At 52.0% G+C, this 18,232-nt stretch overlaps 2 protein-coding genes across 15 annotated transcripts in view; both read right to left on the bottom strand.

Moving 5' to 3' along the window:
- The window catches only part of SLC4A5 (solute carrier family 4 member 5), a 147,609-nt gene extending 142,047 nt beyond the window's left edge, over positions 1-5,562 (bottom strand). The window contains exon 1 of the mRNA XM_082427122.1: positions 1,747-5,562. The gene's annotated coding sequence lies outside the window, so the exon portion shown is untranslated. The remainder of the gene's footprint in view (positions 1-1,746) is intronic.
- Positions 5,563-5,686: 124 nt separating this feature from the next.
- The window catches only part of DCTN1 (dynactin subunit 1), a 30,390-nt gene continuing 17,844 nt past the window's right edge, over positions 5,687-18,232 (bottom strand). For 5 of the 14 annotated variants that reach the window (XM_082427119.1, XM_082427107.1, XM_082427114.1 and 2 more), the window contains 26 exons: positions 17,555-17,575; positions 16,032-16,223; positions 15,487-15,684; positions 15,132-15,336; positions 14,977-15,055; positions 14,705-14,864; positions 14,489-14,593; positions 14,119-14,310; positions 13,913-14,029; positions 13,514-13,666; positions 12,757-12,917; positions 12,483-12,651; positions 12,148-12,216; positions 11,848-11,910; positions 11,587-11,736; positions 11,264-11,425; positions 11,045-11,176; positions 10,695-10,820; positions 10,311-10,453; positions 9,873-10,039; positions 8,164-8,178; positions 7,838-7,971; positions 7,530-7,722; positions 7,213-7,292; positions 6,577-6,666; positions 5,687-6,167 (listed from right to left, as the gene is read on the bottom strand). In XM_082427119.1, the coding sequence (XP_082283245.1) occupies positions 6,030-6,167; positions 6,577-6,666; positions 7,213-7,292; positions 7,530-7,722; positions 7,838-7,971; positions 8,164-8,178; positions 9,873-10,039; positions 10,311-10,453; positions 10,695-10,820; positions 11,045-11,176; positions 11,264-11,425; positions 11,587-11,736; positions 11,848-11,910; positions 12,148-12,216; positions 12,483-12,651; positions 12,757-12,917; positions 13,514-13,666; positions 13,913-14,029; positions 14,119-14,310; positions 14,489-14,593; positions 14,705-14,864; positions 14,977-15,055; positions 15,132-15,336; positions 15,487-15,684; positions 16,032-16,223; positions 17,555-17,575 (3,414 nt within the window). In that variant the 3' untranslated portion in view covers positions 5,687-6,029. The remainder of the gene's footprint in view (positions 6,168-6,576; positions 6,667-7,212; positions 7,293-7,529; positions 7,723-7,837; positions 7,972-8,163; positions 8,179-9,872; positions 10,040-10,310; positions 10,454-10,694; positions 10,821-11,044; positions 11,177-11,263; positions 11,426-11,586; positions 11,737-11,847; positions 11,911-12,147; positions 12,217-12,482; positions 12,652-12,756; positions 12,918-13,513; positions 13,667-13,912; positions 14,030-14,118; positions 14,311-14,488; positions 14,594-14,704; positions 14,865-14,976; positions 15,056-15,131; positions 15,337-15,486; positions 15,685-16,031; positions 16,224-17,554; positions 17,576-18,232) is intronic. The other 9 variants (XM_082427110.1, XM_082427113.1, XM_082427120.1 and 6 more) reach the window with 6 other exon arrangements.

The raw sequence follows: 18,232 nt of genomic DNA, 5'->3' as shown, positions 1-18,232 counted from the left end.
TCCTTGACTTCCATCTTTTATCTCCTAACAACTCTGGGTCCATTTTTTTTTCATTGTACTCCCCCTCTGGCAAATCTATTCTTGCAGAGCCATGGCAGGACATCTTTAAATTAATGTTTTACATAGAAAACACTAAAAGGAAAATCTCTACAATCACTAGTGACTATGTACTGGGAACCTCTGTTCTCAATCTTCCTCCACGTTGTGTTCTTTGTATTCTCAGGATAACATAAGCTATATTTGAATTGCTGACACACTGAAAATGAAGTTTAAGATACATGCATATAAAGTATATGTTGTATTGATGCACTAATGATAATTTAGAATATGGAACTCAAAAGACAACTATTTGTAGTATGTATCTTTTTCTTGAACCTTACCCGAATACACATACTATAATACAAAACATTTATAAGACAATCAGGGAAATTTGAACACAGGATATTTGATGAATTTTTTTTTTAGGTGCAATAATGGTATTGTAGTTTTCTTAAGTGCTCTATCTTTTAGGGATACTAAAATACTTTTGGATGAAATAATGTCTGGGATTTGCTTCAAAATAATCTGGGGGTAGAGGAGAGTGAAGAAGAGCTACACAGAGGAAACAAGATGGATCATGAAACAATGAATATGGGCACATGGAGATTCATTACACTCTACTCTCTTCATTTGTATGTTAAAATTTCCCACAATAAAAAGTAACAAAACACAGGGTGACAGATGTATATTTACTCTAACACCAGTTATTTGAGCGAGATGTCCAGGCCTCACCTCCGAACTCCCCAGCCTTCTGGAGAGAAATGGGGGCCAAACATCCCAGGCTACCCCCCTGAGCAACAGAGGCTGTCTGTCCCTGGGAGCAGCACTGCCTGTTTGCGTTGCCACATGTGGTAGAGATGAAGGAAGCCTGGGTGAATGGACATGCTTCTCGATATACATACAGGAGGAGAGGGCTACGTGGAGTTTAACGTCCACAGGGAGGCAGGAGAAGCTGCTCACCCTCAGATTCCGTGTTCTCTAGGTGTTCCGGGCCTACTTGACAGGGTTCAAGGTATTTAGTGCTATGAAGCTTCCCCAGTTGGGCATGTGGAGCTGTAGAGCACACAGGGTCCTGGCTCACTTTCAGCTCCACGGCTGAGTAGGGCAGAATTGGCTCTGGGGCCTTGCACATTTCCTAGGATTAGCCAGCAGAGACTCGGGTCTCTGTATTGCACCCACTCCTGCTTCCCGCTCCGCGACAGCACAGAAAATGGGAACCATGAAGGTAAATTCAAACTGGGGTGAGGTAGGAGTGCCACGAACATTTGACTCTTCCCCAGCCTTGGCCTGCTAACAGTAGGAGGAAACAGTGCCTGGATGGTAGAAAATAGGATGGTAACCACCCATGAAAACAAGCCAAAAACTGGGGCACTGAGGATTGCCTGTCCTTTGGAGACCAAAATATGATTATTTGTGTCACACGTGTATGTCTTGGGAATGTGGCTGCTTGCATTTTATTTCCTTTTCATTTGTTCAATATCATCCTCCCCCAGTATCATTTCTTATTGAGTACCTGTGTCAAACATGATTTCTCATTTAACCTTTCCCTGAAGAGTACCTGAGGAAAAAATACCACCTGAGGACTATTAGCTATTAGCCTATTATAGCCTATTATAGATACAGAAACTGAGGTTGAGAAGTTAAGCAACTTCCCCAAGTTCATACAGCTTGTAAGTGTAAGAGCTGGGATATAAGCCTTATACTTACTTCACAAAGTTGTCTCCAGGCTGGGGAAGGTGATGTTGACCCTGGAAATCTGCCCAAGAACCCCAAAAAGAGAGGGGCTCCTAGGAGACAAAATTGAGACTGTGTTCTTATATCACAACTGACAGTTCTGGGTGTAGATGGGTCAAAAAGGAGACTGTTCCCATGCTATGCACCATCCTTGGTACACATAGCGCCTCACTAGGCCTCCCTCCCCACCACCACATCCTATCCGTTTCCAGAAATCTCCTGGGCTCCATAAGCAGCTCCCATTATCATCTACAGACAATGATGCGTCAGCTATCTGCCATTCCCTGGCCACCCAACTTCCACCACTGAATATCGGGAAACGGTAGTGCACACGTGCTGCTCTCTCCCCTTTCTCGCCACCACAACCCAGTTGCTTTTCCCTCTCTTCCACCAATAGATGGAGCTCTGACCAGCTCACCAGGCACCTCAGAATCAGATGCCACTTTCTTTCTGAACTCAGGCCCATTTGACCACTGAGCAATACATGAAACTATCAACTACCTCCCCCAAATCTCTCTCTTCCTTGGCCCTGTGACTCTTCCTCTGGGGGCCTCTGCTCCAGTGATAATCCCTGGGGCTCTGCTGTGGGTTCTTTAACTCTCAGAACTGCCCAGGGCTCCGCCCTCCTCCTGCCCTTATACTCTCTCCTCAGGTGATCTGCAGCCTCACCTGATTCCCAGACCTCTAGCTGCTTACTCTGTCTTGACCAAGTCCTATAGGCCAGTGCCCTTCTGTTCACCTCACACTTCAGGACTTGGATGATACGCCATGCTGCAGGGCATGGGATCTGGCTTTTCTGGTGGTCAACTAACACAATCCCAACAAGTGAAGGGGAGCAAACACCCAACAGGGCAAACTTGGAGCAACGAAGGACAGTAGACAGAAGAGAGAGGAGGTGAATTTGCTCTCTCCATCCCTCCATCAACCCAAACGTAGCATTTCTGTATAGTCTATCCAGAGACATCACACATGGACAAGTGGCCGGTTGTGTATTTGTGAAGCAGTGGCCCACTCATTAAAACAAACCTTGTGTTTTCTTCTCTTTTCCTGCCTAGCTTTCCTCACCCTCACTGCTTGGGGATTGTATCTACCAATAAAGCACTAGCACTGCAGCTTTGCCTCAGGTTCGGTTTTCTAAGTAACCTGAATTAAGACAATACACCTCATCCCAATCATGTCTTCAACCACCACTGACACACTCCCAACTCATTCCCCAAAGTTTATCTCCAATCCAGACTTCTCTGCTGAGCTCTGTATCCAGTTGGATCCACTTGGACATTCTCACAGGCACCTCAAACTCATTTCTAAAATGAAACTCACAGTGCTGCTCCCCAAACGTGTGCCCTTCTCCTGTGTTTTGGGGGAGGCAGAGATGAACGACACCTTAAAGGAACTCTCAGTCTGGCTAAAGGAGACAGATGGGTGAACTCACAATCACAATGGAAAGAGACACTTACTGGTATAAAGCAATGCCATAGGGGTGTGTACTGAAGAAGAGAAGAAAGGCTGCTGTGGGCTAGGCTTGCATGCTTTCTCTCATTTAGCCTTTACCACAGCCCTGTTAAGGTATTGTTATCCCTATTTTGCAGTTGAGAAAGCAGACAAGTAATTAGAAACCTCGCCAAGGTCACGAAGCAACTAAATCCAAGCACACCTGAAAAAAAAAAGGTTCATATTCTTTGCTGCTCCAGAAGAGGAGCACCTAAGAGGTTACAGGGATTGGAGATTTCCTAAGGTAGCAGTGCCGGAACTGTCTTAATAAATGAACAGGCTGTCAGCTAAGATGGGGTGGGGTGGGGTGGGGGCAGAGAGATAGAAAGGAAGGAAGGAGGTAACTGGCATTCCTGGCAGTGGGAAGAGGCCTGAGCAATCACATGGTGGCAAAGAAACTGCACGGGTTCACTAAGCCTAGACCGTAAGGCACAAGAGAGGCTGGAGAGGTGGGCAGGATCCAAATCATGGATGGCCTCGTGCGCCATTCTAGTGAATTTAAATTTTAAATTCTAGACACTTGGAAGAACCATTTCAGGATTTTGTTTAACTTTTAAATTCTACTTGAAAGAACCATTTCAGAATTTAAACAGAGAATGACACAGCCCAGTGTGCATTTTGGAAAGGTCTCTTGGGCATCCATGAGAATTGGGTGAGAGAGGCAACGGAGGTAGGATGACCATTTCAAAGACTGCTGAAATACCCAGAGCAAGAAATTATACACAAAGTTAGCAGTGGAGGGAGTGGAAAAAAGTGAACAGATGTTAGAGACAGTAATGAAGGAAAAACTGAACAAGACTGGGTAACTAAATTAGCTAAGGAGAGTGGAGAAGCCATCAGATACCCTGGTTTGTGGCTTGTCATATACAGGACACGGAAAAGATGCTTTCCGTTTTAGACATGCTGACTTTGAGATAGATACCAACAGGCAACTGAATAAATAAGTATGGTATTCGGAAAGCAGTAATGGTGAGAAACCACTACCAAGGCAAAAGGACAGAACAAGAAAGCCCTGTCCTCTTCTCGTACCCCCGGGAGTTGCCCAGTCTTGGCCCTTGGTATCTTGGGCCCTTGGTAACCACCAATGGGAAGGGAGGTCAGCAGCTTAGGTAGAAAGGACAGGAATACAATCCAATCCCAGGGAAAGAACAGTGTGGTCTGCAACTTCCTCAGCACTAGAGGAGGCCAATTTGGAGAGGGGAGGTAAAGACTCTCTGATATCAAGACACAGCCACCCTCCTCAACCAATTCTGGAAGAATTAAGCCCTAACACCCTAAGGTATCCCTTAGGTATATAAAGAATTGTATCCTATGCATCTCAAATGGTATCAGCTATGTGTAATCCTTGAGAGTATTGAGGAAAGTCACACAAATCATTTTCTCTTGGAACCCCAGTTGAAAAAGGCTAAGGTGCAGAGCAGGTATCAAAACACCATAATCCACCGACCTTCCCAGAGGGTGCACCAATTGGGAATGCGCCCAGCGCTAGCGTGTGCCCTGGGATCCCAACCTGGAACTTCCTTGTCCTGTTTGCTCCTTTCCCACAAGCAGAGGACCTGACCTAGCTGCAGCTGCTCCTAAGCACTGGGGGTCTCTCCCTCCAATTGGATCAGAGACCTCTGGCAGCCTGGGCAGGATTTCCCCAAGGAGGGAATAAAAGAGAGTATCAAGGGAATTCCCTGGCAGTCCAGTGGTTAGGATGCCACACTTCCACTGCAGGGGGCGCGGGTAAACAGCACAGACGAAAAAAAAAAAAGAGAGAGAGAGAGACAGTATCAAGGAGTCAGCCAACTGAACTAAACTGGGGCTAAGCTCTAAAATGCCAGGGCACTGCTCATTGGCCTAACGAGCCCCAAATCTAGAAGTGATTTCAGTAGGTCTGGGCCAAGGCCCAGAAATGTGCAAATTTTTTCAAAGGAGCTCCCCACGTGATACTAATTTGTAGTGGGACTTGGGAGCAGCTTTTGCAACTTCTATCCTTTCTTACCGGTCTGTTGCTTTGGTCTTCCCTTGCTTAGTAAATGTTCCCTCTGAGAGGCCCCAGATCTTATGGGGAGACTGTGCCAGTGCATCAGAAAGTTGTCTGGGATGGTGATCACACCATTAGCCCAGCTCCAAACACTGGCCTGAAGAGCAGTGGAAGATCCAGAAAGCAGAGGCAGGCCTGCTGGCAGAGACTACATACTCCTGGCCGCCTAACTCCACAAATGAACTCAGGAGCTGAGCCCGTGGGCTAGCCCTTTTCCCCTTGCTCCGAGAAACTTACTGCACACAAATTTGAGGAACACGGCATTCTACTGGTCACTACAGAGGGAGACCTTCAAATGTGACCCAGCCAAAGCCTCCTCAGCATCCCTTCTCCTCCACTCCTGCTCTGAGCCAAATGGCCCAAGTCCCACTCCCAACACCACACAGAGAACACTGAAGCAGAAGTGACTTTAATCAAGGGGTGAAGTCCTCAATCTGGGAGACCTCACTTGACCTTCGGTGGTGGGATCTCAGCCTACCTACCCCCCACGGCCCCTGAGGCTCCTCAGGAAGGAGGGAGCAATTGAACAGCAAGTTCCAGCAGAGGTCAGGGAATGGAAATAGGGGAACCAGGTCAAGCGGCAGGGGCAGCGCACTGACAGGTGGGAGTGAAGCTGAAAAGGGCAGGAACAGCTTTACACAGGCGGTTCTACCTGGGGGCTACCTGGTGGCTATGCATCAGGCAGAGCGGCACCAGGAGGGCTGAGTGTAGAAGAGGACAGCGAGGGAAGGAGCATTTAGGAGATGAGGCGACCATGAAGCTGGTGCAGCTGCTCCTGGGTGAGCACCAGCCGGTGTCGCTGTCCAAGGCCAGCAGCACACGAGAAGGTCACTTTGCCCATGTATACAGTGTCGTCCTGCTGCTCTTCCTTGGCCTGGGAGTTGGGAAGGGGAAGAGGCCTCCAGGTCAGGGACTCACTTGAGCTGTGTGCCACTGACAGTGTCCCTGAGCACTGAGACCCTGGGTGACTGAGGCTTTGAGGCTGCTAGGCTATAATGACCACATTTTCCAAATCAGAATTGAGGTGCACAGCCTGACAAGGGAGTTTTGAGCCCCTCCTGATGTCAAAAGTCATAGAAGATGTTTAACTGCTAAAATATTGGAATTTCAGGAAGCAATGCAAGCACTCTTAAGATACTTGCAAGTAAGACTTGGCCAGATTTCTCAGGATGTTCAGTTGTTGGACCTGAGACCCTAGAAGCCTCTTCGAATTCTGGAGGAGAGGGGAAGGACCCACCTGAGCCCTCCATACTGCCCATCCTCCTCCCCATGCTCCCTCTTACCCTGAGGAAGGCTGATGAAGGGAAGGTGGCAAAGTCAGTGGGGACCGTGGCTCCAGGGCGCTGAGATACAGTCTCCTTAAGGACCTCATCCTGGCAGAGGGGAAAAGGATTCATTTAGGGTACCCCCACAGGCTAGCCCAGTACCTGCCTGGTTTCACAGGAAGGAACACTAATACCAAAGAAGCAGGGATCAATCCTCTTTATCACAATACTTTTGCTCTCAACTCCAATCCCATCCCTACCCAACATCCTTACTTTAGATACTTACCCTTTTAAGGCTCAACTCAGATTCTATAGCTTCTGGGAAGCCATTTCCAACCATTCTACTCTGCAGTGATATCAGCTCTGACAGAAGTTGTGCCTGAAACCACACGCTCTAAAGATGACCCTAGCTCAACCCATTTTGTTGATAAGAATCTGTTTTCTGTTGATGAGAATCTGTTTGGGAGTGAGGGCAGGTTCCCAAGGCAGGAATCCTGCCTCCCTTTCCATCTCCTCCCCAGTGTGTCATCTAGCACAGGGCTGGGCCCCCAGGAACCCTGGGAGTCCTTGTGGAAATGAACATGCTAGGGGCTCCACCACGGAATGCTCTGAAGCAGACACTGTCGGGTGAAAAAGGGCAGGGTCTAAACTAACCTTGAGCTTCTCGATGGTGTCACTTAGGGACTTGAGCTGAGCCACTTGCTCCAGGAGCTGGGCCGATGGGCTCTTGGCAGCTGTGGGGAGAGAAGGCTAGTGAGGCCCACCAAGACCCAGGCAGGCAGCTGTACTGGATTAAGGGTCATTAGTGCAGATACTGGACCCGCTCATGGAGTAGACATGTAAGAGAGTAGGTGAATCAAGCAAATTAAACACTTAGGCCAAAGGGCAGTGCTAGGAAGAGCCTCTCTGGCGTGGGAATTGCCTGGGGCAAAGGGGTGTGTTTTTCATCTCAGGAGTTGGCTGGTCCATACCAGGGCTGGTGCGGGTGATGTCCACGACATGGGTGTGTGTGCTCAACTGATTCAATGTCTCCAGCAGCTGGTTAGTCTTACGATACAGCACTCCAGCAGCTAGATCACTGCCAGGGCCTTCACGGGGTAGGAGAGAGAGCTTTGCCACGTGCAGAGGGGGCAGGGCTGCTAAGGATGCCTTCATCTGGGCTCCCTGTGGGGGAAGGGGGAAGAAGGGTAGTGGTAGTAAGTGATAGAAGGCCCTGCCATCTATCATCAATGAGGCAGTTACACTCCACCTCTACTCATCCCCCCCGTGACCTCCTCACCTTGAGGATGCTGTTCTCATGCTGGAGCTGGGAGATGTGCAGCCTCATGGCAGAGATCTGCTGAAGCAGCAGTGGTGAGTCCTTCACCAGCCCTGGGCCTGGCACAGATCCCAGAGCCTGCCCAGAGGCACCTCCTATGGGTACCATAACAAATGTCATGAGCCCCAGGTGCAGAAGGCTGAAGATGGGCTCCATCTCTAGTCATTCCCTTTCCTTATCCCCTCCTACCTCCAGTTGTGATTGCTCCCAAGGGGGCAGTCTCACCCTGCTCCCCCAGCCCCAATTCCCACCAGCCCTGTTAACTCCCCACCAGGATGGGTCTCTACCTCGCTGCTGTTCTTCTGTGCTCAGGATAGCCCACGGGGGAGCAGGAAAAGAGGAGAGAGCAATTAGATGATTTGGGAGTGAGGGGGACATACCAGAGGAATCCTGGGCATGCAGGAAGATTTTTTTCCTGATCACCTTCTCTAACAAGACCCTGCCTCTACTTTTGGGGAAAGAGCAAATATGTGTGAAAGACAAAAAAGGGGAGCCAGGCCACAATACAGGGTGCAACACGTGAGGAAGAGTGGCAGCGGGAGTGTGCGCTGGAGGAAGCACTTGAGGCCATTCTTGCCTCCCTGCCTCAGACTCCAGCTCCCAGAAGGGCAGACGGAACACTCCTGAAACCCTGATATGTCTGCACCCTTAGTGCTCCCCAGCAGCAAAACTTAAGTTGAGGATGTAGACACATTCCCATGTTCCTCAGGTTCCCCAGTGCTCTGAGACAAAAGTCACCCTCTTTTTGGTGTGAAGTTTTATAAACTAAGAACCAATATTTGTTTAAAGAGCCTATGCTAAAACAACACAATGCGGTAATTCTGGAGACTCCTCTCCCAAGGAACATGGAGCCGTCTGCACCACAGGAGTCTAAAGTCAAGAAGACGCTTGGTCACTTTCAGGGTCAAGCGGCACCAGTGATGGCGGCTTTGATGAGGACAAGACCCTAGGTGAGGCCAGCTGACAAGGCAAGCACAGGAGGGGAGATCTAGAGATCCTGAGAGTTTAATTCCATTACAAGGAGTTTGTCTTCTGGAGGTGAGAAGAGTAAGTAAGAAACTGAAGAGAGAACAAAAACCAAACTACATGGTAGATGAGAACTAACATGGTGGTGGCCACCTCCTTGGTCAGGAAACTAAGGAGATTAGGCCTGGAAGCCAGAAAAACTCCAGATAAGGAGCCCTGACCACACTAAGAGACCAGGCAAAGGTCAGAACACAAGCCCCAAGTGAAACTGGGAGAATTCAGTAATGGAAGAGACAACCACTCTATAGGGTGAAGCCACGTGAACTCAGTGGGGAAGAAAAAATGCAGTGCCCAAGCAGAGGAGGAATCCAGAGCAAGCACCATCCACTGCTGCAGGCTGAATACCCTCTGGAATACAGGGCTGGGACAGAAAAGCCAGACTGTAGACCCAGAAGGGACATCTACTAGAGTCCAACTGTCACTGTAATTCTGAGCTTCACCAACAACCTGGTAAGGCCCCACTGCCCCACTGCCCCACCTTGGTCAGAACTCTGCACATATCTTCAAGGAGAAGTAAAAACTTGGTGAAAGTTGCCAGAGGGCTTCCCTGGTGGCGCAGTGGTTAAGAATCCACCTGCCAATGCGGGGGACACGGGTTTGAGCCCTGGTCCAGGAAGATCCCACGTGCCACGGAACAACTAAGCCCACGCGCCACAACTACTGAGCCTGTGCTCTAGAGCCCGCGAGCCACAACTACCGAAGCCCGCGCACCTAGAGCCCATGCTCCACAAGAAAAGCCACTGCAATGAGAAGCCCGCGCGCAGCAAGGAAGACCCAATGCAGCCAAAAATAAATAAATAAATTCATTAAAAAAAAAAAAAAAGTTGCCACAGAGTGAAACTGGGCAAGCATGTTCCTGGTTGAATATCCAGGGGGAAAAGAGGGGGGCAGAAGTCAAACTGAAGCCAAGGGCAGGAGGGGGGCCATTCAATTTCCTCTGGGCTAGTGCTGCCTGTTCCACTGCACTCACCACCAGCAATGCCAGACACCAGGGTAGCAATACCCGAGGGAGGGGGACCCCGGAGCCCCTCGATCGTGCGCTTGGACTGGCTGTTCAATCGCTGCTTTAACTCTGCTTTCTCTGCTTCCAGCTGGTCAATGTCAGCCTGAAGTGCATCCATCGTCTCCTCAAACTCTCTGTGAAAGAGAATCTGGGCTTGGACAGTGTCCCTTCCCCATGGCCCCACCCCCCCTTCTCAGTCCTGAGTCCTTGGAGTAGCCCTGCTGGTGAGGAGCCAGGGGCAGAAGAGGCTCAGATTGGGATGACACGATGGGGATGTCAGTTGGGAAGGAAGATGGCATCTGTCCCCCTGGGGAGTCTCACTACAAGAGGCCCTGGGCTAGGCGGCAGGGAGCTGCTGGCAGGAGGGAGGGGTGGAGTGAGCAGGGGCCTGGGAAGGTGCCTGACTTCTCTTTCTTCCGCAGCAGCGCCTGGGTCTCCTCCAGCCGAGTCTGGACTTTCTCGATGCGCTCATCTGCATCCTTGGCTGCACTGTCCAGCTTCTTCTCCAGGAGGCTCAGCCGCACATTGGCCTCACTGAGCTCTTCCCCCTGGACGAGGGCAGAGAGCGTCTAGTTCCCTTACACCCTCCCATGGCCCCCCAGAGACCTGGGATAGACCATGAGATAGAAAGCTTCCTGAGGGCCCACGAGAACTCCCACTGATCACAGGTGCCACTTCTCCCCACTCAACCCCCAGCCCCCCCTCAGTTATGATCACCAACACTCACTGCTTCCCTGTGCCCCATGCTATTTCCTGGCCCCCCAGATCCAGAGCCTTCCCTATCCTCACCTTGATCTTGAGTGACTTCTTCAACTCCTTGATAACTGTCTCTCGATCTTCAAGCTTCAAGCCCAGGCCTTCAGCATCTGTGATCTCTGCACGAAGGGCTGCAGCCCGCAGCTCAACTGGGGGAGGCTAAGGGTAGGGACAGGAGGCAGAGGGCAGGGATAGGGAGAGGAGGTCAAGGCACTCCTTTCAGAGATCCAAAGGGAAAATCTTCTCCTTGCCGTCTAAGCAGGATGGTGCTCCCCAGATTCCTTCCTGCTGCCGCCCAGCCCTCCCTCCCACAATTAGCAGCAGCTCTCCAAGTCCTGCTCCTCCAGGCCCCTGGAGCCCCTCCAAGGAGCTACCCCACTCACCTTGCTAGGGGGCCGTTCTGCATCATACTCTCCCTCCTGCATGGCTGTGGCCAACTTGTTCATGGTACTGATCAAGATGTTGCATGACTGGCGCAGACACTCATAGGGGCTGCTGGAGGGGGTCCCGTAGATCTGCAGGTGCCAAGGGCAGTAGTGAAAACCCCACACTGGCCACCTGACTCCCCCATCACCACCTTCTGCCCAGCCATCCCAGCTCACCTGCTCGCCTGCTTTGAAAGCCAGCTCCTCCAGGGCAGCCACAGGCAGGCCTTCATTCTCTGCCAGTGGGGCAATGAGCTGGGCAGCAGCAGCGGCCACCTCCTGCAGCACAGCCACCACCCACGTCAGGTGTTTCCTGCAGTCTAGGAGTGTGTCGGATACCTGTGCAACAGGCCAGAGTCAGGAGCCCACTCTGGGCCCAGCACCACGGCTCCCAGCTACCTCAAAACCATTCTTGTCCCCTGACCATATCCAGATCTTGACATGCCGGGCCCCTCCTGGTTCTACTTGGCTTCCTTCCTGTCCCCCTTCACAGCCCAAACCTGTGGTCCAAAGGCCAGTGCAGCTGGGATCCCAGGAGCATCTGTCCCTGGCATTCGCCTCCGGATCTTCTTGCAGAACTGGCGGATATCACTGCATGAAGTTTCCAGGTCCCGGAGCAGGAGGGCAATATCTGAAGCCTCCTGCCCACCCTACTCAGGGAATAGGAAACAGATGGAGAGCCAAGTCAGCATTAGGGCTGGGGTGGGGAGGTGGGGACTAAAAAGGAAGAGGAGCTCAAATAGATCTAGTTGTGCTCTCACCTGCAAGAAGGCCCGCAGCCGTCCCACCTCCACACTCATGCAGTCCAGGGCACTCTGGGTGAACTGTGAGGACAGAAGCAGGTCACTGTCAGCCCCCAACAGGAGTCCTTCTGCCCCATCACCATCTCTAAGAAGTCTCCGCCCTCAGCTGGCCCCCATCCATAAGTGGGTCCTCTGGCTTCCCGGATCTGGCCTTAGTGACCCTGTTCCAGTCTTATGTGACACCCCTTGAGGGTGTGATCTGATGTTTTCCATTTCTGATCTCTATAAGGGGCTCAACCACTGGCCCAGATACCTCACCTTAATGTGGTCAGCCAGCTGTATGGTACTGTCCTCCGGTTGTTCAGAGAGGTGGATGCTGTACAGATGCTGAGGAGGGATGGCAAAGAAACAGACAGTCTTTAGGCCTTGGAAGAATGGAGAATTCTTCCCAAACTGCAATTTGACCCTGTCATCACGGGGCTCCAGAGGTATGAGAGCATCCAAAACCCTCAAGGAGCTGCATCCTAAGGTGAGTCCGTCTACGAGCCTCAAGCCATCAGCCTGGGACATACAACCTTGGCTACACTGCAACAGCCTCCAGCAGAAGAAACCCTCCCTCCCTCCTGTGCCAAGGCTGAATTCTCGCCCCAGACCTGGTAGTACTTGATGGCTTTGGTGAGAGGCTCTACGTTGACAGTCTCGTCCAGCTGATCCTTGTGCAGCAGCTCAATGAGAAAATCCAAGGAGCGTTCGTGGGCACTCATCTCAGGGTAGAGGCTGCCCACCTTCTTATACACGTCCACACTGCACTGAGAGAGGGCACTAGAGACCAGAGAAGGGCCCTGTGAGGCCAGGGTCTACCAGGCAATCTCAGTTCCAGCCAATCTCGGACCCGGGGCCCTGGAGTAGAGGTCAGGGGTTACTTACTGCTCATAACGGTGGAGTGTGGCCTGCAGCAAACTCAGCGAATACACCAGCCCAGCAGCAAAGCTGAGCTGCTCCCCCACAGCTCCTCGAAGTCCTGGCCGCTCTGAACAGTTCTCACTTAGTTCAAACTTCTCCTGGGCCTGCTTCCGGATTAGCTCTGCCTGTGGGAAGAAGCACCAGAGACCTGGGGCTCAGAGCAGAGGATGGAGAACACAGACTCAGGAATATAGAGAGCTGAGCAACTATGTAGGGGGCATGGATACATGGGGGAGAAAGCAGAAACAGCTCTTAGATGGGCAGGGACTATCACATGGGGAAAGGGTAATGATGTGATTACTGGTGGTTACGAAGATTTGGGATGTGGGGATGAAAGGGTGGCAGGACCAGTGGGACCAAGCTCTTTCCCACCTTAAAGCTGCTGCTGCTGCTACCTTTCTACCTAGAATGCTATCCTGACAATTACCTCCCCACTAACTCCTAGTCATCTTCTAAGTCTCGCCTCAAATGTCATGCCTTCAGTGACATCCCTCTATCTAAATCAGCTCTCCGACCGTGCTCTCTCAAAAACGCTACCTCCCCTTCACAACATGCCATCTGTAATATACACCCATCTGTGACTTTGTTGACTGTGTTCCTCCACTACGTCATAAACTCTGTGAGCAGGTACAATGACTGTTACCTTCACGTGGCATCCTCAATGCCTGGTTCACAGCAAGTTCAACAGATTTCTGCTGGGCACGTGACTGATAGACCATACCTTGCAAATGAGACGAGGCATGAGCAGCAGCACCAGGACGCAGTCGTGGTCCCCACCTGGCCGAAGGAAGCTGTCAGGCATGAAGGCTGTCAGCAGGGACATGTGCCGGTTGGCCTGTGCCACCTCCATCTGCCTCAATTCCATCTCAATTGCCTGTGAGGTAGACAGGGAGGTGGGCTCTCAGCCAGGCTGCAGAGAGCCTCATAACCACCATGCCGTGCTCCACCACATCCCCCGCTTCTAGGACAGGCCCAGGCCAGGAGTCTTCCAAACCACCACACAAAGCACCCCCCCATCCAGGAAGCTGAAGCCCAGAACCCCACACCAGATCAGCCCACCGCCACACCCAGGCTGGGGTACCCAACACTCAGTCCTCTGCGACCCACCCACTTTCCTGACCTTGGCATGGGCCTTAGTCTCAGCAAACTTGATTTTGAAGTCAAAAGTCTCTGGTGGTGGCTGCTGCTGCCTCTCCACAGATGCTTCCTGCTGGTTTGTCAGTTCCCGGTTCACATCCTGGGAACAGGGACGGACAATGAGGCACAGCTGGGTCCTCAGGGAGCCCTGGGGAGATGGTGGGCAGAGAGGAGCGGGTATGCAGGCACCTGCAGGTGGGCGGTCAGCTGGCGATACTTCTTGATGGTCTGCTGATAGTCTGCAACTGTCTCCTGGGCCGCCTCCACACGCTTCTGGGCCTCTCGCACCCGTGCACCCGCCATATCCAGCTGCTCCCGCAGCTCCAGTTCTGTCTCACGTGCATTCTCCTGCAGCTCATCGTTCATTTCATTCATTGCTTCCTGGGAGGCCACAGGGGAGTTGAGGCAAAGGAAAGTCAGAGTCAGGGTAGCAGGCCAGGGTGGGTTCACTCACCACGCCTCCTACTCAAAGGTCAGGGATCACATGTCAGCCCTTCTCAGCAAGTCACTTCCAAAACCCTCCATCAGGGTCATAAGTCAGAGTCTGCTCTTCTCTTACCAAGTCCCCCACGGTTTCTCTCAATTCCCGCACTTTCTCTTCCAGATTCAGGTTCCGGTCTGTCAGCATCTCCACCATCTCCTCAGCACCCAGAGCAGCATCCACCTGTGTTACACAGAGGGAACAAGGAGAAGGGCTGAAAGGTGCCTAGAAACAGAAGGCACCAAAAAGCGAGTCAGTGGAGGTGCTCTGGGCAAGGCGCTGGGCTCCCCAGACCTGCTCCTTGAGCTCATCAATGGTGCTCTCTGCCTGGCTCAGCTCCTCCTGCAGACGTTCCCGCTGTTGCCTCACAACTTCCAGCTCTTGGTTCTTCTTTTCCATGAGCTTCTGGAGTTTCACGTGCTCCTGCTTCTCGGAGGAAGAAAGATCCCGCATTCTGTGGGAAAATGGGGAGAGAGAAGAGAGCGCGTGTATCAGAGTCACCGGGTGGTGGGCGCTCTAACACATTTGGAGGCAGGAGAGTGAGCCGCGCAGCGAGAGGACCCTACCTCACTAGGGCATCCTTTAGGCGGGCGTTCTGCTCCTCAAGCTGCTTGAGCTGGTAACTGGACGCAGCGCCATCTGAGCCTGGGGAAAACCATTAATACTTTCAGACAAAGTTCCAACCCCACCATTTGGCCTCCAGCAGCTCCTGGTCCCTTACCCTTCTCTTCAATCTCAGCCTTGAGGATCTCCAAGTCAGTGGTGAGCTCGTCCACACGCTCCTTCAGCGCCTCCACCTCTTGCTGTAGGGACTCAGCCCGCTCTTCAGCCATCTCCTTATCCAGAGTGGCCATCTCGATGGCATCAGCAGTGTCAGCCATCTCCTCCATGTAGCGTTCCTTTGCCTCTAGTGCCTCCTTGGCTTCCTGAAGAGGAGTGGAGGTTGGTTGGGGTACAAGCACAGAGCTGCCTCATGCACCCTTTCTCACAGGACATTCCAGGCTCCACTTTCAGCTTCCAGTACACTTCCTTGGGCCCCGTGCCTCCCCAGACACCCTCTTCATCCCAAGTCCCACCTTCCGAGCCTCTTTGAGGCGCCGCTGCAGGTCTGCCTGCTGCTCCTGCATTTTGCTTTTCCATTCCTGCACCTGCTCCAGCTGAATCTTGTGTTTCTCCAGCTCTTTTAGCTTTGCCTTGTCTTCTGCACGTTTCAGTCGCAGGGTCTCCAGTTTCTCCTCCAGGTCCCGCACTTGGGCCCTCAGCCCCTCCTCCTCCTGCAAAGGAGAGACCCTTCAGTCTATGCACAGCCTCCCCCGTTTTCCCCATCAAGACTGAGCTGGAGTGGAAAGGACAGGAATGTGTGCAGACATCATTCCAGGCCCAGGGCCAAAGCAAGTGGCATACAAACATCTGAGAAGAGCCTGATACATAAGGGGAAAGTGTGGAAGGGCGGAGAGTATAAGGTAGCTTAGTCAGTGATGGGATACCTATATGCTGTGTCCCCCACTCTTCTAATCCAAGTTCTGGGTCTCCCCCAACCCTGGGAAACTTCGAAGACCCTGCCAGGGGTCATAGGCCCCTTCGTGTCTTGGTTCTTCTTCACTCCAACCCCAGACCTTACCTTAGACGGGGAAGGAAGCGGTGGGGCTGCTCCAGGAGAGGTGAGGGCTGGCGTGGGGATGATGGGTGCCGCCAGCGGAGTCTGAGCTGGGGTGCTGGGCTCACTGCTGCTCAGCTCACCTGCTGATGCTGAGCCAGAGGGGCCCAGGGAACTACTGGCCCCAGCTACCCCAGTGCTCGCTGGGCGGGTGGGCTATTCAGACAGGGTAGGGGCAGACCAGAAAAAGTGTAGGGGACAGGGAGGGGTGGTGAAAGAGAGTAAGACAGAATATGAGAATATGGTGAGGGAAGTGACAGAAAAGGAAAAAGGCAGAGAGTATCAAAGCACAATGAGAACAGAGAAACAGTGATGGGCAGAACGAAAATGACACAGTCAGAGATAGTGACAAAGGACCGGGGCAGGGTGGGGGTGAGAGGATGGCAGGAGAGGAAGGGATGGAAAAAGACATAAGATTACAATGCTCCTCCCTTGGCACTGACCCCACATTCCTCCAACCTCTGGCACTAACCCCTTAGAGCAGAATCCCTTACTCCCCAGACCATTCCTTTTGTGACCCACTTGTGATCATTCTAGCAATTTCTTAATACTCCCAATCCCATTGTTGCTCTGGGCCTGTGCCCTCCTCCCCCAGAGGGAAAAAGTGCCTCAGTGTCATTCCCAGAGAAAAAGAACAGATTGATCTCTAACTTTCATGTTCCCAGAGAAGGCTGGGCTAAAAGTGGGGGTACTAGGCCCCCCAGCTCTTTAAATCAAGCTGATTCTCCTTCCCTTGATCTACTTCAGGGTACCCTGCAGGTAAAAGAGCCAGGGTGAAAGTTGTAATCCTTGGTTCCCCTCTGAAACAAGGTCAGTACAGCCAACCCATCTGTCACCTCCCTCCCTCCAAGAAAGAGGGGCTCTCATCAGATGACACTACCCAGGCCCCTGTGGAGTTGAGGCCCTGGAGCAGACAGGCCTGCCCAGTGCTCCTCCCTGCAGTGCTGAGCCCTGAAGCTCTCCTGATGGGCTGACACTCAGAGACCACATGCCCAAAGCCTTTCACAGATACACCCACCTCCGTAACTCCTGACATTTACACTGCCAAGTTCTTTTTCACCTTTCTTCCAATCCCCGCCCCTCCCCCCCAACACACACACACACACACACACACACACACACACACACACACACACACACACACACACACACACACACACACACACACACACACACACACACACACACACACCCAAAAGCTGGTCTAAATGCCCTTCTTCAAGAAAGCCTACCTTGATTAACCACAACCACTCTCGTTTCTCTTCTGCACTCAAGCTACTGGCTCAGACACCCTCCTAAGAGCTGGAAGTCACTTTCCCCAGAGGGGCCTGTCATTACCCTCAGTCCCCTCACTCCCCTTAAGAGAACCCAGGATACACTGTGACCAACTTATACTTGCTCATACACATGCCCACATACATGCACATGCCTAAAATGAGTGTGTGTACACTCAGCAGTAGCTTGTACAGAGGCCTGTTTTTCCTCACCTTGGGCCGCCGAGTTGTAGTCTGGACAGGCAACAGGAGCCAGAGGAGAGGTAGTCAGGAAAGGAAGGATAATGGCAGAAAGACAGCAAAAGGGACAGCAATGAGAGCAGAAGCAACAGAAATGAGGCTACGGTTAGCGGTCCCACCACTCCTCCCCCATCCCCATCCCATCCCCTTCATTCAGTGAATCACCTCGTTCTTTCCCGTTAGTTCCTTCTCCCACTTTTGTCCTACCCTTGCAGACCTCACCCCTTCAGACACCCTGGAAATCCTGGAAGTCCCTGTCTCCTAGGCTGAACCACAGGAGACCAAACACAGCAGCTGGTAGAGAAGACCAGTCCTTCTGCAACAACCTCTCCCACTCTAGCCCAGAGCCCCGCCCACCCACCACTCCCAAGGACTTTCCCAGGTCAGCCCCTTCCTTCAAGTGCTAGACTCCACAGAGGACTCCCTAGAAATACCATGTGACAAGAATGATGATATGAGCCCGAAGTGAACGATATGAACCCAGCAGAGGGAGATCAGGCCCCCAAGGCAGAACAGCGCTACTGTATACCCCACCCCCATCCCCTTCCCCAGGACCAGTTCCGGTAGCAATTCCCTTCCCCAGGGCAGAGGGCTCAGGTGTCAGGACCATGAATACTGCATGAGCCAGAAGCCCAGAGCTCAGCAAAGTAA

Source organism: Balaenoptera physalus, assembly GCF_965194825.1.
Source record: "Balaenoptera physalus genome assembly, chromosome: 15".
Taxonomy (NCBI): domain Eukaryota; kingdom Metazoa; phylum Chordata; class Mammalia; order Artiodactyla; family Balaenopteridae; genus Balaenoptera; species Balaenoptera physalus.
The sequence above is the reverse complement of the archived record's forward strand: the minus strand, read 5'-3'. Positions and strand labels throughout refer to the sequence as shown.